We start from the raw sequence: 27,956 nt of genomic DNA on the forward strand, positions 1-27,956 counted from the left end.
TGATGTGAGGCTGAAGACAGAGGTTTGTGAGCTCTCTGCCCTGAGGCCATGAGCTGTCACTGTCTGCCCTGTACCTGCAGCATCCCTGTCCTGGTGCAGGCTCAGTGCCTGCTCTGTGTGTGCTGGGGAGGGAAACAAGCTCTGGGCTCTCTGAATTTGCATGATATAGATGTATTATGATAAAATATGGAAAGGGGAGGAGGGTTCTTCCATAGGATGTGCTTTTGCAGGTCTCACAAATATTTTCTTATAATTGAAAGCTTGTTTAAATGCCACAGTACAACTGGCTGCCAGTCAAGTGCCAATCCCCACAGCCACGTGTGGCACTTGCTGTTATTAATTGGATGCACATCGTGCTGCTGTTCTCTGTACACACACCAAAATGCAAATGTGCTGGTTCAATTTTTTGCTGAGGTATGTGCAAGAGAAGCATCCTGCTAACTCAGCCTTGGCTGGTAATGTAAAGGAGGTGTCTCCATAATGGATTGTGGTGTTTCTTGATAAGATGACACCAATGAAATCATTGGAGGCTGCACAGTGTTCCCAATTATTGCAGGAAAACACTGAGTTATGTTGTGTGCTGAGTTAGCTCGAAGCCCAAGGATGTCAGAGCCTGCAAACACAGGGTGCAGAGGCTATGCCCAGCCTGAGGGGAGCCCAGACAGTCAGCATGGGGAGCTGGTAGCCTGTTATCCCTGCTCCAAGAGCTTCCTCCTCAGCCTGGCCGGGCCTGCATGAGCACAGCTTTCCTCTGAGCACTTCCCACTTGGCTCTTGCCCTTCTGAGCACCCTTGGGTGCCAGGTCCCCTGTGCATGTCCCCCTGCCCTCGGGCACTGCTCCCAGCCTGCTCTGCACGGGGCTCTCCGAGCTGTATTTGCCATTGGGGAGCTCTTTGTAACTCATCCAGCTCCTTAGGAAATTGTGTTCAAAACAAAGCATAAGAAATACGGTGATTTGCAATGTGGTTTTTGGTTCTGTGCCAGGCCTCAGCCGTACCGGGCCCTGAAGGAGTCGGACAGTGCCGATGGAGAGGACGTGGGCAGCCCCGAGAAAGCGAGAGAGCCGCTGCCCCCGAGCCCTCTGCTCTCCAGCAAGGCCTCAGAAGTCAACCTCCTGGAAGATATCTTCCCCAACTTGGAAGTGGAAGCCCAGCCCCAGCCCCTCAGCCAGGCCAAGAGCCTGGAGGACCTGCGGACGCCCAAGGAGGAGGTGGAGCAGCGCTGCTCCTTTGAATACCAGGTCAGGGGCTTCCTGTGCCCTGGGGGCAGCACAGAGCTCATTCTGAGGAACCTTTTCATGTTATTGTGTAGATCCTACTAATAACCATCATCATCATCATCATCATCTCTTTTCCGGGGATTTGCTTATGTGTTTCAAAATTAATTTCTGAATTAAGGAATGGCTTAAATGGGACTCGGTTATAAGTAATTGTTTCCTCTGAAACCTTTGCTTCTGAAGGAGGGGATATTTGCCCTGTTCCTCAGAATCTGTTTGTCCAGTGGCTGTCACACACAGTTATCTTTGAACTTGATGGTCAGCAGTGAGAATGAGGAATGAATAGTTGGTAATTTTCAGGTCCCCTCCAAACTTTTTTTTTCTTTTAATCTGGCTATTTTGGTCTAAGCATCACTTGCACAATCCCCTTCTGAAGAAACTGGATTGTTTGTGAAGGAACATAGCTCAGAAAGTGTTAAACTAAAGCAGACTCCAAGTTCTCCATTTGACATTAAAGAAGCAAATGTCATTTCTACCTTATAATAATACTGATTTTAGTGTTACATTCAGATATTTCGTTTGTCAGCTTATTCCACGCAGCAATTAAGGCTTCTCAGTTTATGTGCCTTGGACACAGGTGTCTGCTTCTTATTGGGCTGGGACAGATGCACAACAAATCCCAGCTGAAAAACCCCGTGGAGGCAAAGCTGGAATTGAAGCTGCAGTGTCGTGGCTGGTTTCTGACTGTCCTTCCTTGGCACACGCTCTTGTCCCTCTGCACTGCTGGCAGCCTGGGGACAGATCCTCTTCCCTCACAGCAGCCTGAACTCACTTCCTGCTCTGTGTTGTGAGGACATCACTAAGAGTTAGTGTTTGTTCTGCTCTCTTGCAGAGAATGGATCTCGGTGTGTCTGAGAGGAACAGGATTGTGCCAAGCATGAAGCTGTCCCACGCTTACAACAAGCTGTGGAGTATGGGCCATGATGATATGGCTATTCCCACCAAATATTCCCAAAGCTCGCCCGAAAGACCCTTGGCTGCCCTGGGTAACGTGCCCCCCATCACCAGGAGACCCCAGAGCAGAGACAGTGGTCTGGCTCCTGCAGAAAAGGAGGAATCCAGTCCTGCCATTCAAGGGAACATCACCATTCCTAGGCCACAGGGAAGAAAAACACCAGAACTGGGCATCGTGCCACCACCACCAGCACCCAGAGCTTCCAAGCACCAGGCTGCAGCTGGGTCAGCGGAAATCCTCACCCCTCACGGGCGCAGCCACTTGGTTCCAGATCTCATCCCAGAGCCCTTTGGGGCTGGGAATGTGTCCTTAGACACCGAAGTGCAGCAGTCAGTAAATTCCTCCTCTCGCCCGTCGCAGCTGCTGTGCGGCGCTGCCGGCGCTGCCGAGATGCTGCAGCCGGTGCGGGTGAAGACGGAAGGAGCAGGTAACGAGAGCGAGCTCCTGCTGAGCCTGCTGGACCCGCTGAGAACCACGGGCTGGCCGGGCTCGGCTCTGCCAGGCTCAGCCCCGCTGGGCTCGGCCCCCGCGCCCACCTTGGGTGCCCTGCCAAGCGACTTTGTGCCTCCTCCAGCTGCACCATTTGCCCAGCCCCTTGGCTATGCTGCCCCAGCTCCACCGCCTTTTCTACAGCCCTCCCCGAATCCCTTCACCCAGACACTGCCAGGAGCCCTCCCCGTGTCCCTGGTCAGACCCCCGAGGGGCTCCTTCACCCCCTCCTTAGGTCACGCATACAGCTCCAGCTTCATAACCCCCACTGCCGGCTTCTACCCAGCACAGAGACCTCAGCCCCACATGGCCACACTGTCCATGCCAAACCTGTTCAGCCAGGCTCCAGCTGTGCCAGCAGCTGGCTCCTTGCTCCTGCAGACCCACAGCCCTTCTCCCACCAGCTCTCTCCAGCCAGTGTGTCTGGGTGGTCCCTCCAAACCCCGAACGTTACAGGTGGGCCAGCCCAGCACAAAGGTAGATCCCAAACAAGCCCTGGCTCTTCTGGCCAGTGAACCCCCTCTGGTCCCTGCCAGGCCAGCCAAGGGCTTGGAGTCGTTGTTACTGTCCTCAAAATCTGAGGAGACAAAAGATCCATTTGAAGATCTGTTAAAAAAGAGCAAGCAGGATGTGTCACCCACACCAGGTAAGGTGGAGCAGCTCAGAAAGCGATGGGAAACCTTTGAGTGATGCACCCCATGGCCTTGGTGTCCTTTTGGAAGTGACAGAGGGATTTTTTGGTTTTTTTGAGCCAGCATAAAACCAAGCATTTCTTTTAAGGAAGGCTGAGCCAGGATTGCTGCAGGACCATCACTGAGCTGCACCTCAGCACGAGAGCTTTTTGCCCACAGGTCAGAGTCCCCCATTGTCCCAGTCCCTGACACTGCTCCCTCACTCCCTGCCACCAAACCCTGGGATTCCTGCACTGACCAAAGCGTGAGGGGAGGTGGGGTGGGTTGGGATTTCCACACACAGCTTTTCAGGCAGCACTACTGATGCACAAGTTACTCCCTCCCTGTATTTTCAGTCCTTGGCACACCTGGAGCGTGACACAGCCCACTCTGCTGAGGTTCATTCCTGCTGCTGGGAATGGGCCTCAGTTTTTCTGGCAATACACAGATACAAGGTTTTGTTTCCACATGCAAAGCGCAGCAAACCAGCCTGACTTGTGGGCTGCACTGAACTGATCATCAGTCTCTGTTTGTGCTCCTTGCACCCCAGCCACTCCCAGAGCTGTGCTATCAGAGGGACTTTGGTGGCACTTTTGGCTCCCCCCGTGAACACCGACAGCCAGGGCAGAGTTGTCACAGGCCTGGAAACCACAGCACAGAGCAGCTGCTCAGGGATTGGTCCTGCATCTCTGTTGGGAAACTGGAAACACCAGCAATTGTTTTCATTTTTTTGACTTTGTTTTTGTTAAATACATCAGAAAATAGAGGCCATAAAGAGTATCCTAGTTCTTATATATGTGTATCTTAATATTATCTATCAATATTATAAATTGCAGTATATGAATGGAATGTAACAATATCTTACTTGATTATTACAAACAAAAAAAGAGAAAAATTTTGGGGTATCAATGTTCCCAGCTCCTGAGTGCAGGTGAAGGCTGGTGTGCTGAGGGGCTGAGGGCAGGGCATGGCCAGGAAGGGGGATCTGGGCTCTGTGGCCTCGCTGGAGCCTCGGGCTGGCCCTGTCTGGCCCGCGAGGAGCGCAGGGGACGCTCAGCTGGGTGTTCTGAGCCCCCTCTCTGTGTTCTCCAGACATTTCACACGAGCCTCAGCATCCCCCAGGACAGCTGCTGTCTCTGATCATTTCTGTTTCACTTCAGTGGTGCTTTTTTGGTTTGTTTTGTATCGGGGCACACTCTGGTGTAAAACCTGTCACTCTCGCAGAGGGAATCACATCACCATTGAGCCTTTGATAAAGGAAATCATCTTGGACACATAGGGAAATTCTTGTAAAGCTTTATCTGATTTCCAATGTATCTATTTTATTCATGTTATCTTGGAAGTTTTCTTACTCTGGGGAATGGGAATGGCTGTCTCTGTGTTCGAGGCTGGGCAGTACAAAAGAAAAGTAATATCTGAAATGCTGCCGGTTTTGGGAAGACCACAGTATTCCAGGAATATTCTGTTTCTGTACAGTGCTGTTCCTCTGACAAGCCATTCACTTGGATTTGTATTTTCTTTTTGTGTTGAAAGACAGATGGGTTTAGTATTGAATAGTAAAATATTTAAAGTCTAAGATACCAGTTCCATTTTATTTGATACAGTTCAGAGTAAGAATGTTATATATAATTCAGTCTGTCATTGCAGAGCTCCTTTGCTGTGAGCTGGATGTGAACGGGCACTGGACAATCCAGCCTGTGCCAAGCTGGACTCCACAGGCCCTGTTTAAACTCAGTAATGTCACAACAGTGATCAGACACTGAGGAGCCCATCACAGTGCTTTAAACCACTCAGGAAATTCTGTCCCACTGCAGTTCATTTCCATCTCTGGTTACTTTGCCCATATTATAGATCATTTGCTAAGTCAGTTTTGGGGCACTGCGGAGTACTAACACACATTTATTCACCCTCTACTTTATTTAGCACCTCTGAGATGCTGGAGGACAAGGAATTTGTGACTTCCCTCACTTCTGGAGCAGGGTTTGCAAGCAGGAGACTTTTCTAGGGGTTTATTTTAATGTAGGAATTGGACTATGCCTAGGACAGCATTTAGGGATGTTTTTTGTCTTATTTAAACTCAGGAATGCCTGACATTATTTGTTCCTGATAGTGCCAGGTGTCAACAGTTTGCTTGCCAGCTCTGGTTTGGCACTAGAAGGCATTTAGATGTTTTTATTAATCCAGTATAAAAACTGTTCCTGGTCTTACTCATCAGTGACTTTATACTTGACTTTGTCCATATTCCTGTTCTGTGTTTGGTACCACTTTGCTTATTTACAGCTGCTTCCTGCTATAAGAAATAAGTTTATTTTAAAAACAGACAGACAAGAAAAACCTTTTCAAAGTTTGTGGTGCATCTGCTGCTGCACAGGAGGTGAAACCACTTCAGTACCTTGTTCACCCTGGGTGGAGCCTTCAGTTCACTGCACATGGACAGTGCAGTCATTGGACACAGAGTCCCTTTTTCCCACATTCCAGTCACTTTCCTGCCCATAAAGTCAGGGATTAAGGGTAAAATGCAGCTCAGTGAGGTGAACAGAGAGCAGAGGTTTCCTCAGCTCTGTCCTGCTGCTGGGCAAAGCTCTGCACCCTGGCCTGTGCTCAGGGCTCTGGGCTGTGACAAATCATCACAAAATGAATCCTTTAACTGTGAAGAGCCTTTGAGATTTGCAGCTGTGCAGGGGCTGTGGCACAGACCATGATCAGCCACCCAGACAGCAAGGTGTTCTTGGGGAAAAACAGGCACAAGTCAACAACCAGGTCTGTTTTTAACCAAATTTTATTGTAAATTTCTTTTGAAGGACATTCTAATTATTTACAAATTATAAAATTTACAATTAAAAAAGAAATCAGGATCAGGATCATGATCATTAACTACAGCAAGTCCAGTTTTGTGAAAAAATATATTCAAAAATTAAATATCAAAAGAAAGTTAAGTTCATTATTGAAAAAAACAAAAACAACCACCTTCCATAAATTATTTTGCAGAAATGCTCAAGACACTGACAGAGTTTTTAAACACCTTTGCTAATACTGGCTTTGGGTGCTTGGAACGCAGCCCTGAGGAGCTGCTGCCGGGGCACTGCCGGACCTGCCGGGGGCTCCAGGGATTTGGACCTTCCAGGGAAGTGCAGGAGGAGCTTGGGGAGCTCTGGGAACACGGCCTGGTGTTCAGCACCCCAGGGCTGGAGGAACGGGGGCTCTTCCAGATCCTGCTGCAGCCTCAGTTCTGTACAGTGTAAACACCAATGGGGAGCGGAGCGAAAAAGCAGCAGCAGGACCTGCCCTGGGGTGCCGGGGTGGAGGTGGCAGAGCCCCCGAGCCCCCAGGAGGTTTTTGCATCCCCTGGGCTGCAGGAAACCACAGGGGCTTTGCCTGGCCTGTGCCCAGCCCTGCTCCTGCCAGGAGCCCCCAGCGTGGGGCAGGCCCAGCTCTGCTGCAGAGCCACAGGAAAGCCCTGCTGGCACAGGGGCACCAGCCAGTGCCACTGGCTCTGTTCCCAAAGTGTGCCAGAGCTGGAAAATGCCCAGAACAAACCAGTGCCAGGAACAGCACCAGCAGTCACTGCTGCTGGACAGGAGAGCAGCCACAGGCTCCCACCTGCAGCCAGGGCCTCTCTGGCATTGCCAGCTGCAGCTGCCTCCCCCACACAGCCAGCTGGGATCACACCTTCCACTCCTCTCCACTACCAGAGGGAAAGTGATCTGAAATACTGTCTCCCACTCCTTTCTTTTTTTCTATTTTCTAAAATTTTCATTCTTCTGTCAGCAGCTGCCTGCTGCAGAGACCTGTTCTTACACACTCTGTTCTTAAATGGACACATGTGAGCAGTAGTTCCATGCCCCTCCCTTTGCTTGGAATTACAGAAACATTTACAGCTACAGTAGAAAAAAAATAAATCCAAAAGCGGACCAGAATAAAGCATTTTCCTGTGGCAATGAGCTACAGCAGGCAGGTTCCCACCCTGATTTTTAATAGTATTTTGGAGATTAAAAAGCTGACAGAGTTCTAAAATATTCCTCATTGATAATTGTAGTGATTATCCTGAAACACTAATGGCTTTAGACCTTACCTGGCCTGCTGTGCTGCATTTCCTTCCACAGCCTCTGCCACGTTATGCTAAAGAGGAAACAGCACATTCCACAGCTAAAACAGTAACACAGAAGTGAAGCCACAAAATCAAACCTCTTTTTAGTGCAGTGGAAAGCAGATGCTGTGTCACTTACACCAACCCTGGTTTGGGTTAAAGGATTAGTTAACTAAATTCCACTCTTCTGCACCAACAAGCCCAAACCTGGCAGTCCAGAGGTCACTTCTAGAACTCTCCATTCTCCCCTCCTCACCCCAGCAAGTACCACCTGATGCTCAGCCCCTGGCTCTCACAAGGGTCAGCTCCAAGCCCCTGCTTGGGGAGTGGCAGAGCTGGATCAAACAACATGGAAACATCCTCCTTTCACAAAGGTTAAACTGGAACTGGCACCTCAGGATCAGAAAGGCACTTAAAATATTCCCGTGGTTTGGGCTAGTCTCAGGGAAAGCTCCAGCAGCCACGTCCAGCACAGCCCAGTGAGGCCATGCCAGCTCTGGCCCTGCTGGAAGGGCGGCAGCAGCTCTAGGAAGGATTTCCCACCACTCACTCACCTGGCTTAACCTTGCAGAGGAGCCACAGGCACGTGTCTTCTTGAAAAAACCTTATTATTCACATTATTTCTGAATACCGTGGTTTAATTCCCATTCGCTGGGCCTGCCTCAGGGTGTTTTTCCTGTTGCCTGCAGGAGCAGTGGCCCAGCCGGCTCTGGCTGTGACACAGCCCCATCTTCTGTCCGTGTCCCCCCTGTGCCACAGCCACTGCTCCCTCCCCTCCTCCCTGCTCCTCCGCAGTGGGGTTTTTTCCTCCCGGGCAGTTTGTAGGAAGCTTTGTGGATGAGCTGCAGGGGCAGGGCCAGCGGGCAGTGCCGGGGCCGTGCAGCAGCCTCAGATCAGCCGCTCGGTCGGGGGCATCTTGATCACGTTCCACATCTCCACTCGGGCCCCGTCCTTCTCCTGCCGGCTCGGGCTGTAGGTTCCCTGAGTCGCTCTCCTCCTCTTCATGGCAATCGCCGTGGCTACGAGCACGGCGAGGAGCAGGGCAGCCCCCGCAGCCCCGACTGCTCCCACCACGGAGGAGTGGCTGAGGTGCGCCCACACTCGCTGCTGCGGCAGAACACGGAGTTACCGAGCAGGGCAGGAGCTCCCCCCACCTGTCCCCTCCCTGCCCCGCGGAGCCCAGGGAATGCCCAGGAGGCTGGGGACCCTTTTCCTGCTCCCCTCTCCCCTCCCTGCACACCCAAAGTCCAGCATCTGGCAGCTCCAGCACTGCCCAAAGCCCCGGAGTGCCGCCTGCCCCTTCCCTGCACGGTACCCGTGGGAATGTCTAACAGCACCGCGCCATTCAACACTGATTTTTACAAGGCTTTTGATCATTCCTGACAATTCCCTGTAACGCAGGGCTGTCACAGGGAGGTCACAGCTGCTGTTGCTGTTGAGGACTCTGAAAACCTCACACACCTGAGCTGAGAGTTTGAATGTTTTTCAGCTGTTGACAGAACCAGAGCAGAATATACAAACCAGCCACGACCTTCCCCAGCTCCTGAGCGGGACTCGGGGAGCTGAGCCTGCACAGGTGCCTCGGGTCACCCTGCCTTGGAAAGCAGAATTAATGTGCCTCTCCTGCCTGGGAGGGGACTGGAGCCAGAGCCGCTTGAGCTCCACTTGAGCTCCTGCTGAGATGAGCGCTGGCCGCTCCGGGGCGGGGCAGGAGGGAGGGCAGAGGCTCCCTTGGAGCCCCTGGAGCGCAGCAGCGCCGGGCCCGGCTGGGGCGGAGCTCTCGGCACCGCTGCCCGGGCCGGACGTCCTTGTCTTCGTGCCCAGGCCTTGGGGGAACTGGGATGGGGTGGATCTGCTGCTGCCGGGGCTGGGAGAGCCCAAGGTCCGGGCAGACCTTGCAGGTGCAGGTCCTGGGCACGGCAGGGCCTAGATCAGGCGCTCTTCGGGTGGCACCTTTAGGACACTGTCCATCTCCAGCCGAGCTCCTGCCACCTCCTGCTGGCTCGGGCTGTAGGTCCCCTCGGACTGGCGCCTCTTCCTTGCCGTGAGAACCATGAATATGAGACCAATACTGAGGAGCAGCACAGAGCCACAGGCTACAGGGACAGCTACTTCAATTAGTGGGGAGGGGAAGAGAGCACCTGGAGTCCCTTTCTGTAAAAGAAATTAACGGAGAAACAATGAAACTCCAGTGGTTACAGTAACTGCAATAACTGACCTAAATGGTCAGATTAGAGGGAAAAAGGTTTTTAGAAAAGCAAAAAAAAGAGCACTTTTTCACAGCAAGGCAGCCCCTTAAGATGTAAATGCCAGTTTACTCAGCATCTACAGTGGGAGTCTTTAAAGGTGCCTTCTTATCAATATCAGACTCAAATTACACAGGTGGCACTGGCAAAGCTGCACCAATGTTGACCAATGTTGCAAAAAAAAATAAAATATATATATATATAAAAAACCCCACCAACTTTAAAGTTAATGCAGAGTTATGTGAATTTTCAGTAACCCCAAAGAATTTCCCCAAGCAGGGGAATGATAGTAAAAAAAAGTTCAATGATGCCTGTAATGGTGAAGCAGAGAATTGATTAAGCTGTTAAACTCTGAAACAGAATTGCAGAACTTGCAGCAGCAAGGGGAAGATGTTGAAGAGGTCAGGACATGCATGGGAGATGGAGATGATAAAAAGCCCAAGTACTGAGAAGAGAAATGAGAATTCCTTAGATTCTGGTGGAATCAAGGATGGAATGGAAGAAAACAAAATAACTAAAACAACTGTGGAACTTTTGTCATGAAACAAAGCTTTAAAATTACAATAAGCTTTAAAATACTTCTTATTGCTAACAATGGTATCAGCCACCTTACAGCTAAAACCAAAATAATTCAGGCTGGATTATTTACAGTTTTTGGATGCCATTCAGTCTGTGCTCATGTCACAGAGCAAAGAAAGAACATTTCCAGGGCATCTGGAAGTTCTTCTGCCCTTTTCAAACACCTGAAGTCCAGGTGCATTCCCTGAGCCCGTCCACGCCCGAGCACCGTGCGGGGTTAGTCCAGCACCACAAGGGCCCAGCAGGGCAGCCCCTGGAGCTGCTGCTGTGGGAGGAGAGAGCAAAGGGAGCTCAGCTGAGCTCCAGCTGTCCCTGGTGGCACCGAGCACCATCCCCAGCACCTCCCTGCCCCACCAAGGGCCTGGCTGCACAGGAGGGAAAGGAAAGAGTGAAGAAAAGCAAGGGGAGGGTGATGAAAATGAATACAGGGAATCCACAAGAAATGTCCTGGGGCAGAGGAGATAGAGATGCCTGAAGGAGTCTGTGCATGCAATCTGGAAATGTCAGAGTGACCTTGGCACATGCATTAGAGCCCTGGGTAACAGCAACAGCAGCAAACCCCGCCTGGCACACAGCCCTTTCCATGCAGGATGGGTTAGTACATTCCCAGGTTACCCAACAAGCTGCCTGTCCATGCAACAGCTTCCCAGAGAAAGCAGGGGATGGATCCCATCTCCTCCCAGGAAGGATCCCAGCCCCACCCCAAACACTCGGATTATGCACACGGGGACAGCTCAGCTGGGCCGGGGTAGCGGCAGCTCAAGGACAGGACTCGACTGTTTCACACACACCTGAACCACACTGGCCTGACTTTATCCAACCTCCCTTCTCCAAACATCCATTTCTACTCAGATAATCTTTAGAGAGGGAAGGTGTTTAGTAACTCTTATCCAAGATAAAACACCAAATTCCACTCTCCAGGAACCTGGATCAACTGCAGGAGTTGGATTACTGTTTAAAGAGCTGTGAAATCTATGGAAATGTGCAGAGACAGCCCCAAAAGCCATATGGCAGCACATGCAGATACTGAGGAGCATTTCCTGCAGTTGTTTATATGCTGGAGATCAATAAGCAGCAGCACTGCAGAGAAAAAACCATTCAGGATTGCCCAGGTGTGCTTTAGGCAGGACAGGAGCAGGAAGAGCCCCAGCAGAGCCCAGAGGCCCCTGGTGAGAGCGGAGGGACGGGCAGGGCAGTGCTTACGTTGATGTCGCAGCGCTCGCCGGTGTAGCTGGCGCTGCACACGCACTCGTATCTGTTCTCAGAGTCCTGGCATGTGCCCCCGTTCTGGCACGGGTTCGGGTCACACTCATTTATGTTGATTTGACAGCTGGAAAGGAAGAGTGTGTTAGAATTGTCATATATATTCTTGTGCCATAGAACACAAGATCATCCAGCCAAAAAAAAACCTCTTCTGTTTGAAAAGCACTCATTGCAGCTTCTCCAGGTGCTTTCCCCAGAATCAAACAACATGAAATTCTCCCTGTTCACACCAACCCTCTTGTTGTGATTTCTATGGGACTGAGGCCAGCACAGGTAGTGTGCTTGAAAAGACTTGGAAGCAGCTCTCACTGCAAAAAACTGGTGTTGGCAGCTGGATGATCTGAAGCCTCCCTCTGCTCCAAGCAACAGCTCGTGTTCCCATTAGGAGCAGCTGCCTGGCACAAGGACATGGAGGAGGGTGAAGCAGTGGCCCTGCTCTGCCACCCACTGAGATCAGGACTGGAGCACTGGAACCCAAAGCAGCACTTACTTCCTCCCAGTGAAGCCAGGCCTGCAGGAGCAGTTGGCTCCCCAGCTCTCCGTGATGCACCGACCACCGTTCAGGCAGGTGAAGTTCTTGCCACACTGCTGAGGGGGGAACGGCCACCTGGGGACAGCAAGGGACAGCCTTTAGAGCACTCAGGGTTTGGGGAAGGGCAGAGTGGTCTGGGGCTGGCAAGGGTCATAAACACAGTCATTGGAAGGAGTCATAGGAAGGAGTTTGACACAAGTGAAAAAGGGAATAATCTCAGAAATCAAGAGTATTCCTTGGATCATGCCCAGGGAACAGACAGGAGCTCTGTCAGTACTCAGACTTTTCTCAGACAGGCCTGTTCTTGCTAATGAAAATATAGGCAGGGACAGGGCAGTGCTGGAATGGTACAGCCAGGCCCCAGGAAGGATAACGCCAGTACCAGGTAACCATCTGCACCAGAATGCAGCAGGAACAACAGGAAAATCATCCTGGATAGATGAGATAACTGACCATGTTAACATGTCAGTGTTTAACTCCTTGTTCCATTTGAACTGGCACAAGATGTTTTGTTTTAAATCAGCATAGGAATATGGCAGAGGGGAATCAAGTCACAGAGAAGGATGGATGTCTTGAGGAGTGCTAGAGGGAAATGACAAAGGGCCATAGTATGTGCCCTTCAAACAGCTCTGAAATGAGATAACCCACATCAAAAGGAAGGATCCTTCTCCTGTATAAGGCTGAGCCCCTGGCAGTGAGGGTTTGGACCCAGCCAGCACCTTCAGAGCTTCCAGTGGGACGCTGCTGCATTTCACAGCCCTCAGCCCCCACTGCCTCCCTGTCACAGCAGAATTTAAGATCTTTACCTATGAGATGCTTGCAACGAAAAATGTTCCCAAAGTAAAAGTCCCATTTATCTGGAGGCTCCTGTGCCCCCTGTAGCAAGGCAGGCCCAGCACTTACTCGCAGCGAGGTCCGGAGTACTGAGGGGGGCATTTGCAGGAGTATCCGTAGACGCCGTCGATGCAGGTGGCTCCGTTCAGGCACTGGTGCCGCACGCAGTCGTCCACGTTGATGTCGCACCTCTTCCCGATGAATCCCCGGAAGCATTCGCACTGGAAATCTGCCACGGCATCCACGCAGTCCCCGTGCACGCAGGGGCTGGGCTGGCAGTCGTCGATGTTGGCCTCGCAGCGCTGCCCGGCCCAGCCCGCGCTGCAGCCGCAGCGGAAGGAGTTGAACAGATCCTCGCAGGTGCCGGCGTTGAGGCAGGGGCTGGAGGCGCACACGTCGGCCCCGGAGCAGCCCAGCCGGACGCTGCCCGGGCCGGCCCGCTGGAACTGCTCGGGCTGAGGGTACGGCTGGTGGGCCGGGAAGGGCAGGAAGATCCCCCCGATCTGCACCCGGCCCAGGCAGCCGGTGAAATTCTCGGCCAAAACGACCAACGCGTCTTTCTTGAGGAAGTCCAAGTTGCCGGCGCTTCCCTGCAGAGTCGCGTTCGCTGAGCCGTCCAAGCGGAGCAGCCACCGGGAAGAGAGCGCGGCCGGCTCCTCCATGGACACGGAGACGCTGTGCCAGGCCCCGTCTGCCACGGGCTGCGGGCTCAGGAAGCTGACACCCTCGATGCTGTTCCCACTCCTGATGTCAACGAGCAGGGAGGAATTCTTAATGGCTACCTGGAGGGAATCCACCTCTTCCACAGCCCGAAGCAAAACAGCATCTTCATCTCTGGTTCTGAAGTCCACGTGGAGGCTGCTCAGAGTTCTGGTCACCGATGTGTTGGCGGTAAATTCTATGGCAGCATGACTATTAAATGTTGCATTAGCCAGACCTATAAATAAACGGGGAGAGCATGAGGGATTGCAAAGACAGTTGGTGCCCGGTTTGAGCCAGTCCAATGGCACACCCCTGGCAGGTTCTCTCCCTAAGAACCCCTAAGCTTAGCATGAGCAGGATTACGGGCGAGCTGCTGGCAGCCTTAAAGCTCTTCCTGTTTACAAGTGCACCTCCTGCAATAATATCCAGCTCTTAGGCAGCAATTTCTACTCCTCAGCTGTGCTCTGTCACACCTGGGGCAAGCCCACAGAGCCCATGCTGCCTGCAGCAGCGTGTACCTGGCACCACTCCGTGTCCTTGCAGCGTGTGTTTGCGTTCAACAGCACAAACTGGAAATATCCCTGGAATAGACAAGGAATGGGGGGATTTTCCCAACACACAAGCAGGAGAACAGAACTTACACACATATCCTGCCACAACGTCTATGCAGGTGGTGGCTTCAGGACATGGGTCACTTTCACACCAGACTTTCTCTTCACAAAATTTCCCAGTGAAATTTGCTGGACAGCTGCAATGGAAATCATTCCAAGTGACAATGCATCTGCCACCATTCTGACATGGCTCAGACTGAAAAACAAAACAGGGGAATTTAGGGGCAGAGTAATTCATCTTGAGGTCTAAGAGAGTTTGGTAGAACTGTGACAATGAAGATGAGCACAAGCCACATTTGAATCAAGAGAGGAGGGAAATGAACAGTGACTCAAGAGCAGTGAGGAAAGCCCAAGGCTCTCTGTACAAGAGATTCCTGAGCCCCTGCTCCCTCCTGTGCACAGCACTGACCAACAGGAACTCCAGTGATTTGGCAAAGAGCAAGGCACAAAAGCACAGGTGAGGAACAGATGAAACAAAGTGTGATGCTCCCAAGAAGCTCACAAAGTTCTGTCAGCAGAAGGACACCCCTAACACCCCACAGGTGTGACAATTCTTCAGAGCACCATAAGCAAGGACAAGATCAGGGGGTATGGCCTCCCCATCACCGGGTATGGCACAGAGAGCCAGGCTCTGATCCAAGGGCACATGGACACAGCTCCTGCAGCTTCTGTTGTTGAAGTGGCAGATTCCTGGGGAAGAGGCTGTTGCACAATTCGAGCAGGATGAAGGGAAGGGCTGGCAGGGTTACAGGTTAGGGAGGGGAGTCTGGAACCTGCGTGGGCTCAGCAAAGTGGAAATGGGCAGCACAAAAGCCACTGCCCAAGTTCTAAAACCACAAAAACTACAGGGGAGTTTAAGAAAACTCAGTGTTTAAATTATATGTAGCATATTGAGTGAGGTGGGAGCACAGAGAAGCATGTGTTCTTCAATACATCAAAAAACCTTCTCTTTCTGGTATCAGCAACAGCCAGACTTTTGTGTAAGAGCAGAACTACAATAAACCCCTGCACATGCAGAGACAAGACACAGCACATACCTTGCAGGTATCATCAGAGATGCAGCCATTCACAAGATTTCCAGTTTGAGTCCTATTGAGTTCCTCTGGCAAACTGTCATTCTCCACCTGGAAAAACTGTATCTGGTGGCTGTTGAGTTGCATGTCCTGCAAACAGCCCTTGAAATAGCCCCCCCACAGCTCAGCACTGTCGGGGTTCGGGTGTCCCCCAATAAACACCTCAGAGCCAGCTCCCAGGGCTTGTGCTGGCAGCTGGCCCAGCTCCACAAATGTGTCTGACTGCAGAGCACCAACAGAGCCTCCCTGGAAAGACAGGGCTACCAAATGTCTTCTCCCATCAACCAGATTCCCTGGAAAGGTCACAGTGTCCGTAGGTGATGTCTCTATGCTCAGCTGGCCATCCCTCAGGTACAGGGTGAGGCAGGGGCCTGTCCCATTGCAGACCTGCAGTAACAAACCATCGGGCTTTCGGCTCCGCAGGAAAAAGGAGAGGTTGAAATCTGCACCGAGGCTGTCAGAAAGGTTGAAAGAGGCAAAGCTGGTGGAATTCTCTAGGCCAAATGTTGCTGCTGGGTGCTCTGGAAGAGAAAAGAAACAGCCTTCAGCTCAGAGATAAAGGGCATGGGGATGCAGCTCCTTAGGAATGGGGCAAATGTTTCTTCTCAATGTTTTCCACATGTGCCAGGGTAACCGTGCTCCTCCCCACAGGTCTGTGAAGTAGGTGAATGTGTCCTTGCTCCCTCTGGAGAGCACAAATTCCAGCATCCAAGTAACATGAGAGGGCAATACAAGTCTAGCAGAGCTCTTGCCAATCCAGCAGATTTACTCAAGGACTTTCGAGATACAGAGTTGCTTTTAAAATTTGTAAATTTGGTAACAGCAGTACATGCCATATTTAGGTCTCAGAAGAGTTGAAAAAAACCCCAATACTAACACAAGCCTTGCAGCAGCAAAAAATGCAAATAGATATGATTTCAACTCAAAATTGTCAAAGAGCTTCCTTTAACATTCTATAGTTTATCCATAAAGCAATACATTCTTATTCATCCTCAGCTCTGAAGCTCAAGAACAACTTTTCACAGTAAAACAACTTCCCTGCTCCCCTGCATTCACACAGATCTCTTAAAAAGGTGAAGTCAGAGCCTCTGGCTCTACAGGAATAACCTGCACCACAAAACTGACAGTCATTCCTGCAGGAGCAAATGACAGGAAAGGGATCAATGGGAATTTTATTCACAGTGGCTTTTGCTTTATTTTTGGCCCCGGTCAAATCAAAAGTCCTGTTTCTAGAGCTAACATCCAAGCTGCTCCAGTACCTGTGGAGCTGGCAGGTGTCAATCCCGTAGCACTTACCATAGGAGCAAGCTGGGCCTCCATAGGGCCTGGCACAGTCACACCTGAAGGTGGCCCAAAGGTCCACACAGAGCCCTCCATGGAAGCAGGGCTGGGAGAGGCACCACTCTGTGCGGTCACAGCCCAGCGTCACCGGGGACGACTCCCCCAGCGGCAGATCCGCCGGCAGCACGGCCTCAGCATCCACCTGCAAATCCTCCAGGCAGCCCACAAAGCCTTGCTGGCTCCGTGTGTTGTTGGCCATTGGATCCTCAGCACCTCCAATATACAGATTCAGGAAGGCTGGAGGGATCAAAGCAGTGCCCTGTGGAACAGGAGAGCTCTGCAGGCAGAGCCCGGCCTCACAAGAGCCATGCCAGAGCTTCAGCTGCACCGTGCTGTGCACAACAACTTCCACTTTATGCCACTGTCCATCGTCCACTCTCGGCCCCTTGAGGAGCAGCGGGTACCCAACACTCTCCCTCCTCAGCTCTGCACGCAGGATGCCATCCAGGAGCTCCAGGAACAAGAACTCAGCTTCACTGCCTCGGTAAAAAAGGACAGCGCTGGGCAAAGTGGTTCGGAAGCGGAGGGAGACGCTGGCTGCTCCTGCGCCCCTCCTGCTCTCACTGTTCTCCAGCTCAATGAGGAGATACCCTCTGGAAGCAAAGGAAAACGTTGTCGGAGTCGAGCAGGTGGCATCATAGAAACCAGGCTGGCACTGGCACAGGTGGCTGTGGCTCTCAGCTTGGTAGGTTGGGATGCACAAGGCCTCGTTTTGGCAGTCGTGCGTCTGGCACCCGGTGAGCTGGACAGAGCAGTTCTTCCCTCCCCACGTGATGCCATCCTGGCCAGGGGCACAGTGGCAGGAATAGTCAGCAATGCCATCCTCACAGACAGCTCCATTCTTGCAGGGCCCCTCCTCACACTCATTGATGTTGACAGCACATTCCACACCTGTGAAAGAGATTGAGAGATGGGGTCTCACCCTGGGACTGGAGCCCCACACTCACTCAGAGGGTCCTGCTTATCATGCAAGAGCAAGAAACCCAAACTTCTGTATCCTCCCAGGTGCTGCTTGAAGAGCTTTGGCCTGTCAGCCCAAATTCCCCCACCAACTGCTGTCCTGACCCAAGCTCAAACCCCACAGGCAGTCAATGTGCAGAAGGTATGGAAGGACCAAAACAGCAAAGACAAGGAATTTATGCTTTCTTAATAGATTTGGTATGTTGAAAGGCCAGGTAGGTCTACAGCTCTGACTGGAGCATGCTTCAGGCACCAGTGTTGCAGACAGCAGTAAAATGGGAAGTTACTGGAAAGTCTCAGTTAAAAAAATTCAAATTCCAAGATGACCCACCAGATGTAAAACTCAAAAAACTCAGTTCATTACCAAACAACAGACACAACATGCTCCACAGGCACTCTGCCATGCTGGTACTAAGCTGATTTCTGCCCAGTCCTGCACAAATGAACTGGGTGAGGTCCTGCACTGCAGCTCTGTCTCCTGGAGGCACACGGATCCCAAAGGGGCTCAAGTAAATTACCAAATCTGGCTAATGAAAATCTGCTGTCATTTTCCTGAGCATCCCCAGACTGACAGAAGAGCCCTGAACCAGTTCATTTTATCTAGCCTATAACATTGGTTTTCACTAATCTTCAGAGACAGTCGCACAGATAAACCAAGCATGGATTATCCCAATCTAATAGCATTACACCCGATCCAGCCAGCAAGCACAACGAGGGCAGCAGGAAGAAAAAGAAGGAATTCACAGACAAAGGAGGGGAATCAAAACACAAAGGACATTTGTAAAGAAAAGCCACTAGACAGAATGTGCATGTCAAAGAGATTAGAGAGCTGCCTGGGGCAGAGAGATGAGGGGAGATGGGGCATTAGGAGCACTGAAGCTGGACTTGATGTGTGATTAAAAATAAAAACTTAGCAAAGATACAGATTCTTGAATATTTGCAGTGATGGCTTGTCCCCTGAGCTCTGCAGAGAGATGAGCACCAGCTTCCAGCTCCAAACTTTCCAATTGTGCCAGTGTAGAGACAGAGCTCTGGGAAGCACTGAAAGAGAAATGCAAGGCTCTAATTCTGCACTTTCCAGATGTGCCAGAGCTGTTCTGTAAGCAACAGTATCTTCACAACCTCAGCACAGCCCTTTTCCTCTTACTGCTGGGCTTGCTCAGCAAGAGAACAGCAGGGACAGAATTCAGATTGCAGCACAAAGCTGTGAAGGAAATGTGTTAGAATAAATAGAGTAAAAGGGACATCACTGGGCCTCGAGAATCCCAGTTTGGGAGATGATGGGAAGATTTCCATCACAACTGGGAAAAATCAGTAGAGCAGTGTAACTGTGTGGAGTGGGTTTTCTTGGAGGGCTCTCCAAGCTGCAGGAGGCAAGTCTGCAGTCAGATTTAAGGGGAGAGGCTGTTGAATAAGGAAAGACAGGTATAGTATAGTTTGGCATAGTCCCAAACCCCCAGATTCTGCTGTTTCAGATCAGAGCTGCTGCTATTTACCAAGGCAATGAGGGGAAGATAACACTGGTTTGGATAACAAAAGGAGAGATGCCGTGAATTTTTGCATTTCTGAGAAGGCTGGGAGGCAGTGAGAGGCCCATTTTCCCATTCCACATTCCCAGCCTGAGCAGGTCTCAGCTCTCTGGCACAGCAGCAGGAGCACCTGTGCTCTGTTCCTGCCCCAGTGCCTCAGGAATCCCCAGGGTGGGTGCACAGCCCCAGGCTGGTAGCAAATTTAACACCAGGCTTTCCCATGGAATGCAGCTAGTTTGATTTCTTAAATTATTTGTTTGAAATGGGTGAAAAGGGGATTGCACAAGAGTTCTAAAAATCTGGCTAATGACACTTCTTTTCCTGGAAGACTTACTAAGCAGTTATCTGGAGCTACATCACTACAGTTTCCAAAAGTACAGATCATTTCCTGGATATCCATTATTCCAATCTTCTCCAAGACATGGACAGTTGTGTCTTTGCAGACCCACTGGGAAGTAGATATTAAGAAGTTGTTCAACATAAATTGGTTTTTCTAAGAGCAGCATAGGTATTCCTTTTCAGGTTTATTAAAAAAAAATAAATTGGGGGCATGACTCTGTTCGACAAAAACAAGTAACAAAACCAAGTTATTCTCCTTGTAAACAAGGAGTAGTCTCCTCTGTTCCCTCTAAATTTCATAGCTGAAATGTTTACTTTTATCTGAGCCATCAATAGTAGAAGCAACCAATCTGATTCATTACACCATTAGGAGACTTTCAAAGGTTTAATGAGTTCCTTATCTAGTTAAAGACTAACAATAGCAAAGCAGTGGAACTTGTTATCTGAAAATCAGATGAGTGGTATCTAAAAGGCTGCTATCTGGAGTCAAGGATTTCAAACATTCCTTAATTCAGCAGTGTCTGAGGTAACAGTCCCAAGCCACCAACCCACAGGGGCTGGGTCAGAAACTCAGAAGTGGCTGAGCTTTCACAGCCTCCAGCACGTTCAAATATTCAAATATAAATCCTTCCCAACGCTGGGAGTGTTACTGCTGTGGTGGGAACAGTTCTGGTTTGTAGATGAGAGTGTGATTAAATCCACACAGCTCACCACTGCCTAAATGGACAGAGCGATTTACTGGCTGCTATTAATAAGCAAAGATTATATATACAGTGTAAGAATCATATACTTCAACAGATAAAATGTTAAAAGAATAAGCACAAATGAAGTGAAATATTCTAATTTAGCTGTCAGATATCAAAAACCTTGAAGGACAAGGTCTGTTCCTTGAAACACGGGAGTTCAGCAGGGCTGCCCGGCCAGCACCGCCCTGCCCTCTCCGTGAGGCAGCTGAATTCCTAACGACCTTTCCCTGCTGCATCCTAATTAGGGATTGTATTATGATTATCAAAAGGAAAGAGGAGGGGAGGGAGAGGGGGTAGGCAGAGAATTAGCCGCAACAAACGGACCCCGACACAATTATATTTGCACAATTACTGCCATTTCCATGGCAACCCCTGCTCTGCCGCTCTCCCACCGCGCGCTGCTGCTGGGGCGAGGGAGCTGGGGAAGGCACTGACCACCAAAGGGTTTGTCCTGAGTTACAACCACAACACCTATTTCCCACTAAGGCAGCTTTCAATCAATAAAGGAAAAATGAAAACTGCAAAAACATCAGTAAAAAGCAAAACTAACGTTTTCCAGAAGTAGCTGGGATGCTCCTGTGCGTCTCCAGAGCTCACCTGGGCACGGAGCCTCGGAACACCCGGCTCTGCCACTGCACCACAGGGCTGTGCAGCTCTCAGCCAGACCCGTGCAGCAAGGAAATTCCTCGCCTTAAAGTTTCCAAAACAAAACTTTAGGTCTCTTCAAAATAAAAACATTCTTCCTTTCTAATCAATTCTGGTTCCTCCTCATGCCTCCAGCCACCACTCATCACACACCCAGCCCCCTGCCCTGGGCAGGCACGCACACAGGCAGGACACGCTGCAAGCACTGTACACATCTCATTACCTGCTAGCAGAAAAATTCCCCTCAGGATCACGCCAATCAGCACAGATTTCATGGCCGACTCCTTGTGGACATTGGTGACAGTAAAGGGAAAAAAAATGGGGGTGAAGGGGGGGAGGGATGACAAAAAGGCTGGGCTGACAGGGCAGTGCGTGCAGGCGCTCGCTGGTGCCAGTCACACGAGAAGGGATTGGAGCGAAAGAGCCGGGGGAGCAGAGCCCTGCCCTGCGCCAGGTCTAATCCAGCCTGGCTCTGACCCTCCCAGCTGGCCCCTGTCCGTGCTGACACCAGGAATGTGAGCTCCCAGCATATTCCTGCTCCGTGCCTCCCGCGGGCCCGGCAGTGCCCACAGCCTCGCTCAGCAGGGCAAAGCCAAGAGACAATCTCCTGCCCTTGCTGAGTTCCAGGTGAATCTGCCAAATTCCGTGATAAGGCCAAAATGTCTTTTTATAGGCTAAGCCAAAAAGCTGCGTTTCCACCATTGTGCAATATCTAAACCATAGGAACAAGGGGAGTTCCAAATGCAGGGTGAACCTGGGCCCTGCAGCACATTCATTACTGAGGGAATCAGGGTCCATCAGGCAGTTTTCCTCCTCCCTGTGCCCTGTTCCAGGGATCTGTGAGCACAGACATTTTCACTCTGCTGTATTCACTAAGGAAAATCTCAGATTTTAATGACTGTGATCTGTTTCTCTGAAGTCAAACTGGATGGAAGGAAATTCCCTGCATTATGCTGAATGTACAGGCTCACACGTGGCAGTGCACAATCTAAACTCTCTTTCCTCATTAGCCACCTCATTTAATTAGCTGTTGTAGTCTCCTTTTTCCTCTATGGTTCTGGGGTTTGTTTTTGTTTTGTTTTTTAGTATAGTTACTTTCATATCATAAAATTTCTGGAGGCAGAGTTGTAGTTTTGTGTTGTAAGGACCCAGAGAAGTTTCTTATTCTGTGAAGAAATGTTATCTGGGAGCTTTTCCCCAAACTTGGGAGTCTCTGTTTGTACCAATGTCAGGTCCAAGCAAACAAAACCTCCCACATGTCAGTGTCTGGAATCTCCATTAGCAGTATCACTAAGATATTAAAAAAAGCATTCCAACAACTCCTCTAGCTATTTCACTTTTGTAATTTTACTCAATCCAAACATGCCAGTCACTTTTACAGATACTTGAAGTGGGAGGGATATGGTGTTTGTTTGGAGTCAAAACTTCTCAGATGGCCACAGACCTGTGCACACACAGACCTATCCCAGCACAGATTTGGAACATTATCTCTGTTAGCTACTCTGACCCTTCTGTTATTGTTCAGGAGAAAACAAACAGGCAGTTGTGCACATTCAGCCACTACTGCAACAATAAAGTGTAACAACTTTTAAGACTGCAGAACATTCAATGTCTTCAAAAAGATGCCTATTTTGGTTTATGCACCCACATATTTATCTCCACATACACACACAGAGTCTACCTGGACACTACTGCCTGGAAATCCATCACACCCCAAGGCACCCAGCACAGATTCTGCTCTCACCTGGCACCAGGCACAAGCAGGCTCTGGACTGCAGCACTCACAGCCTTCTGATCAGATGACAGGGAAGTCAAAAGGTCTGATTAACATGGAGCTGTGATCAGCAGGGAGAAGAAACGTGGAGCGGAAGGGAAGGGGGGGAGCCTCACCAAGTGCTGCCTAGCTCCCTTCAGCTATATTTACCAAAAGGGATTTGGTTGAAGGTGGAACAGGCCTCTAATCTCTTTACTATCTTAACCTTTTAGCTGCCCTTGCTCTAGAGGCTCCATCTCTAAAACAAATCTGACTTAAGAAATACCTGCACAAAAAAATTAAATCTAGCCAAAGGTGGTTAGAAGGAAGAAGCATCTCCCATTTATTTCCTGACCCATGACCCAGGAATTCAAGCCCATTTGATCTGGGCTGGCACCCTCACAGAGTCACCATTTATAGCTGCTGCACAGAAGGTTTCTACTTTAAGGAGACAAAGACGTTAGGGCTGAACAAAGTGAGATGGTCAATAAACCCTCCAATTATACTGGGACACATTCACACCACATCACCTTCTGATTTCTCATGAAAGCAGGAGTGTTCCTCAGCCATGTGCAGAAAAGCTCAGAATGTCCCTATGATCACAAGGTGTGGTGCCCCGGGCTGGGTGTCTGCATGGCAGGGCCGTGTGTGGCTGCCCAGTGCCTGCTGCAGGACACGGCCCCTCCTGCCTGAGCACAGCTTCAGCTGAGTGGGAGCACTCAGGCCATTTCAGTTTTTAAAGAATGAATGATCCAAACTTCGGTGATAACATTTTTGCAGGTTAAAAATCAGTGGCCATGTCAAATGAAGGTACCTGTCTTTTTCTTGTCCTGGCCTAACCTATTGCCTAATAGATACCTGATGGACTGAAACCAGTTCTGAAAAAAAAAAAATAAATGAAGAATTCATTTTGTTGGATTTCTTTCCCCCCTAAAAATATGCTTTTCCTAATATGCTTTGTCTCTTGACCAGAGCTGACATAATTTCCAAGAGTATGCAAGATTCCCTCTCCTTTGCAGTTCATTTAGTACCCATGCAATCTTTTGATTCATAGTTCTTGTATCCTCTCAGGTACCTATATGCTCTGCTAAAGCACAAACCACGTGCTGAACAGACTCTTCAGGACCTGTTATGTTCTCTCAGGAATGAGACACCACTTTTGCAACAACTGCATTTCAGAGAGAAGGTTCATCTGCCTGCACTACACTGAGACATCACTGAGGCAGTTAATTTGCAAAGAGAGAATTTCTCCTGACTTGCACTGTTATCCCAACACTCCCCAAATTCCTCAGACTGAAGAAGCAAACACACAGAAGGAACCCCTGCCGCCCCAAGAAAGCATTCTTCATCAGAGTAGCAAGTTCACTTTAATCAGCAGAGGCAGCTTAAACCCAAGTTCATGGCAGATCTAAGCTGCCACAGAAATGTGTTTTGAAGAGAAACATTATGGGAAGCTTCACAAAGTTGTTCTGTGATCCTAATATGAAGTAATAAGCTGTTTACCCAGCATGACTGTACTGGGATTAATTGACAAAGGAGGGGAGATTAATTGCTATTATTTCCCTGTCAGCTTCACTCCTCCACACGCACTCACTGATCTCACAGACTGCTCCCAGCCTTTCGCTGTGTTAATGTGTCAGAACTACCTCAGCTGAGACAAAGTTCTTTACCAAAAGCAATATCCAGAAGAGCAACCTGCTTCTAATCCCCTTCAAGTGCTAATGAACCCAAATTTGATGCAACAGAATGAACTCTAGCACTCCTTTGCCCATCAGCCCGTGTTTCTGTCAGCTTTTCTGCCCATGAGCACGCTAAGAACTGGAAAGGATTAAACAGATCTGCAGCTTGGCAAAGCACAATGAAATTCTGAGCTCTGTGAGGGTGCTGGGGCACTGCAGGAGGAAAAGAGAACAGGCACAGATGTGAGTGGGAATTCTGACAAGAAGGATAAACTTTAAACCATCTCTTTGGACAAGATCTCAGCTCAGTACAACATTGTAACTGCCCGAGAAAGCAGTGATAATGAGCTTAGAAAAAAACTGATTTTCAAAGGCCTCATCTACAAAAGCAAATTTTTCTTGATCTGGCCTAAATTGGCAAATGACATAGGCCAGAAAATCCCACAAATAATTCAGCCCAGTTACAGAAGGTGTTAACTAAAAGCTGATTTTACATTCTGGGAATGAAAGTGATAGATCTTCCCAGGAAAGAGCTGGGCAGAATTAAATCAACGAGCTCAACCACTGCAACCACAGAAGGAAAACAGAAAATTTTCCCATGCCATAAAGGCCTGGGAGAGTCTCTGGAATGTTGTTACCTGCTGTTGCAAGTTAAAGGACAGGGTTTTCTTCTGGCTTCAAGTGTTTCTTTTTCCCACGAGATGGCAGCCTGGTAACACTGTGGAGAAGTTACCCTCATCTCAAATCCAGAAATCCAGGATTGTGCTGGGATCACCTTTCTTATAAACTACTCTGGTGTTAAATTGCCCAACACACGTGGATTTTAAAAAGACAAAGAAGACTGAGAATGAATATTTTAAAGAAAGATGAGGTTTAGTACCAGTTAGCAGAGGACCTTCCCAGCAGGGCTGACGTTCACCATCTCCCAGATTCTCAAACAGCAAAATGAACCCTTAGGGTCAGGCAGGGCATTTGGGGAAGAATCCAGACTCCTCATTCCCTTGTAAACAGAGAAGGCTTCCTTTGCTCACATCACAAAGACCTTTTGACCTCCTAACATAGCAGATCACTGCTTTCAGCCAAAAATGGCTGGCTCTTATCATCCCAGGGTGTTAGTGAATGGAGATGTTTCACAGATGCTTATGTGCTGGTGAGCCAATCTGTTACAGCCAGTACAATTTGTGACAACTAGAATGTTAAACATCCCTTCTTTTATTGAAAGGCTGGTTTTCTATATACTTCCTACATGTATAGAAACCCTCACAGCTCTCCCAGGTAACTTTCACTCCAGGTTAAAGATGTCCTGGATACTCTGATCTTAGACTCAATGCAGTTGATCTTATGTCTCCAAATCTAGCTCATGGCCTGTATCTTGCCCACACTCACACAGCTTTCCTGTGGCATTTGAGCCCTGAACTGCAGACATCCTTGCTGCACACTCTCAGTCCAGCCCTCTCACCCAGGAATCCTGCAGCCAGGCAGCAGTGCAGCAGCTCAGCATTAGCCAGCCAGAAGGATCTGATTGCAGCCAGCCCTTCCCCAGGTTACCTGAATAACCAGGTAGGCACTGACAGAGGAAGCCATTCACCAGGTCCTGGCAGAGCCCCCCGTTCTGGCAGGGCTGGGACTCGCACTCGTCGATGTTGGTAAAGCAGGTCTCCCCTGGGAAGTGAAAATACAAACACACATCTGAAGTGCCCTTGTGCAGCAGTGAAACATAAATTACATCTGCAGTCGTAAGTTTTGCACTTCTTTTCTTTCACCTAGAAATATAAAAGAATTCCTTGAAGTCTAGCATATCTCTGCAGGCACTGGCACACAAAACACCAGCACGGAACAATGGGGGCAAATGAAGTATGAAATCATTTTCCAGATTTTCCAAATACTGGCAAGATCAGAACTTCTGAACCATTTCTATCTGTGCAATAGTGGACCAAACACTCACATTTATCTCATAAAATCATGAAGTATTATTGTTTCAGACTTGCCACTAGGGAATTTCCCTAGCTGTTAAATCCAGCATTTTACACTTTCTCCAATCCATGGAAAGGGTGATATTTCAGTGAGACATCCACAGAGCTTCTAGTTTCAAGAGCTCCATACCATGAAACTCCTCTTGTCCCACTCTGATTACAGAGCTGCTGCCATGGGAGTAGTCTCACCAAGAAAACACCTAGAATAGTAATCTGTGACTCCAGGGAATTAGCTTTCTCTGATGAGGAATTTCAGAGATCTCCCTAAGGATGAATCCTGCCATATGCATGAAAGACTGACAAAGGGGAAACACCCTGGCACCTGCATAGCCAGAGGGCACTCATGGCAGCATGGGGAAGGCACAGGCTGTTGCCTCAGCCTGGAGGTTTGGACAGGGAATGACATTCAGCTGTCTGCAATGGCAACAGAAGCACATTCCTGATGCATCAGGCTGCCAGCCCCTCTGAAGTACCAGTCCTTAAGGGATTTCTGTTGCAGAGATAACATTGCTCTGTTCCCATCTCCTCCAGCAGCAGCACCACCCAGTGCAGACAGGATGAACACCTGCAGTGCAGCTCACCTGTAAAGCCTGGCTGGCACTGGCACAGGAACCCAGCTGCTTGGCTGTAGCTGAAGTTGCTGGGGAAGAGGGGCTGTGTCCCGTAGTGGGCGGGGTTGGAGCGCTCCAGGCACAGCCCAGCGTTGTGACAGGGCTGTGTCACACACTCATCCACGTCCTCCTCGCAGTCCTGCCCGGTGTAACCTGCCACGAGACACCACTGTCAGCATCGAGCACAACTTCAGCTCCCAAATGCTGTGCCTGACTCAGAGGAGGGAATGAGACCCCCAGACCTGCACTCATCTAGCAGGGAGCCCCCAGGCCCTTCTCCACTGTGTCAAACACATGAACCAAAATCATCAATATGCAGGAAAGCATCACCTCATGATAGAGGAACTGATGATGGAAAATAGAAGAAAACAGAAAGAGAATTTTATGGTTGACAATCAGGGTGATTTTTGCAGGTCTGTTGGATTTTGGGATGACCTGTAAAGGGCAGCAGTGTAGCCTCACTGTTCCAGACAATGAAATCTCACATGAGGCCATGCAGTATGATCATTAATTCCCTACTCCTTCAACACAGCAATCAAGTCCATGCTGTCCAGGGCTGTGTGCCCACACACCACACGAGCAGAGCCCCCAGCCCACCTGGCCAGCAGGCACAGCTGTAGCCCTTGATTCCCTCCAGGCACGTGGCATTGTTGTGGCAGGGGTCAGAGGCACACTCCAGGATGTCCAGCTCGCAGTGGGCCCCCTCGAAGCCGGTGTCACTGCAGTCACAACGGTAGCTGTGGGGCACCAAACACAGCAAGGCATCAGCTCTGCCTCGGACAGCAAAGCCCCGGGTAAGGAACAGGCAAAAGAGCTCAGCTGTCAGTGCTCACACCCACTTGTGTTCACACCTTACCTGTGGAAAGGTAAATTCAGACACACAGGTATTTTCTCAGCAGTCTGTGCTGTTCATGCTCTGCAAACCGCTTCTCTGTGTTTGTTCCTCCCTTCCTTTAAGCACCCCTGGAGTTCTGCTGCTGGGAGGGGGCTTCTCCCTTTTATTGCCACAAATCACTGTTACTGCCACTCAATGTACAAAACACTAAATTCAATTCCCCCTAC

The 27,956-nt window shown here is 49.8% G+C and overlaps 2 protein-coding genes across 15 annotated transcripts in view; one reads left to right on the forward strand and one right to left on the reverse strand.

Moving 5' to 3' along the window:
• The window catches only part of DENND1A (DENN domain containing 1A), a 153,702-nt gene extending 148,735 nt beyond the window's left edge, over positions 1-4,967 (forward strand). For 6 of the 7 annotated variants that reach the window (XM_058853400.1, XM_058853403.1, XM_058853401.1 and 3 more), the window contains 2 exons: positions 985-1,240; positions 2,109-4,967. In XM_058853400.1, the coding sequence (XP_058709383.1) occupies positions 985-1,240; positions 2,109-3,410 (1,558 nt within the window). In that variant the 3' untranslated portion in view covers positions 3,411-4,967. The remainder of the gene's footprint in view (positions 1-984; positions 1,241-2,108) is intronic. The other variant, XM_058853406.1, reaches the window with a different exon arrangement.
• Positions 4,968-6,152: 1,185 nt separating this feature from the next.
• The window catches only part of CRB2 (crumbs cell polarity complex component 2), a 60,750-nt gene continuing 38,946 nt past the window's right edge, over positions 6,153-27,956 (reverse strand). For 7 of the 8 annotated variants that reach the window (XM_058853396.1, XM_058853397.1, XM_058853395.1 and 4 more), the window contains 10 exons: positions 27,492-27,631; positions 26,865-27,047; positions 25,859-25,972; positions 16,615-17,550; positions 15,283-15,839; positions 14,276-14,441; positions 13,002-13,869; positions 12,057-12,173; positions 11,507-11,633; positions 9,405-9,632 (listed from right to left, as the gene is read on the reverse strand). In XM_058853396.1, the coding sequence (XP_058709379.1) occupies positions 9,405-9,632; positions 11,507-11,633; positions 12,057-12,173; positions 13,002-13,869; positions 14,276-14,441; positions 15,283-15,839; positions 16,615-17,550; positions 25,859-25,972; positions 26,865-27,047; positions 27,492-27,631 (3,436 nt within the window). Of the gene's footprint in view, positions 8,583-9,404; positions 9,633-11,506; positions 11,634-12,056; positions 12,174-13,001; positions 13,870-14,275; positions 14,442-15,282; positions 15,840-16,614; positions 17,551-25,858; positions 25,973-26,864; positions 27,048-27,491; positions 27,632-27,956 lie in introns of those variants that run through there. The other variant, XM_058853393.1, reaches the window with a different exon arrangement.

This window comes from Poecile atricapillus, chromosome 20, assembly GCF_030490865.1.
Source record: "Poecile atricapillus isolate bPoeAtr1 chromosome 20, bPoeAtr1.hap1, whole genome shotgun sequence".
Lineage (NCBI taxonomy): Eukaryota > Metazoa > Chordata > Aves > Passeriformes > Paridae > Poecile > Poecile atricapillus.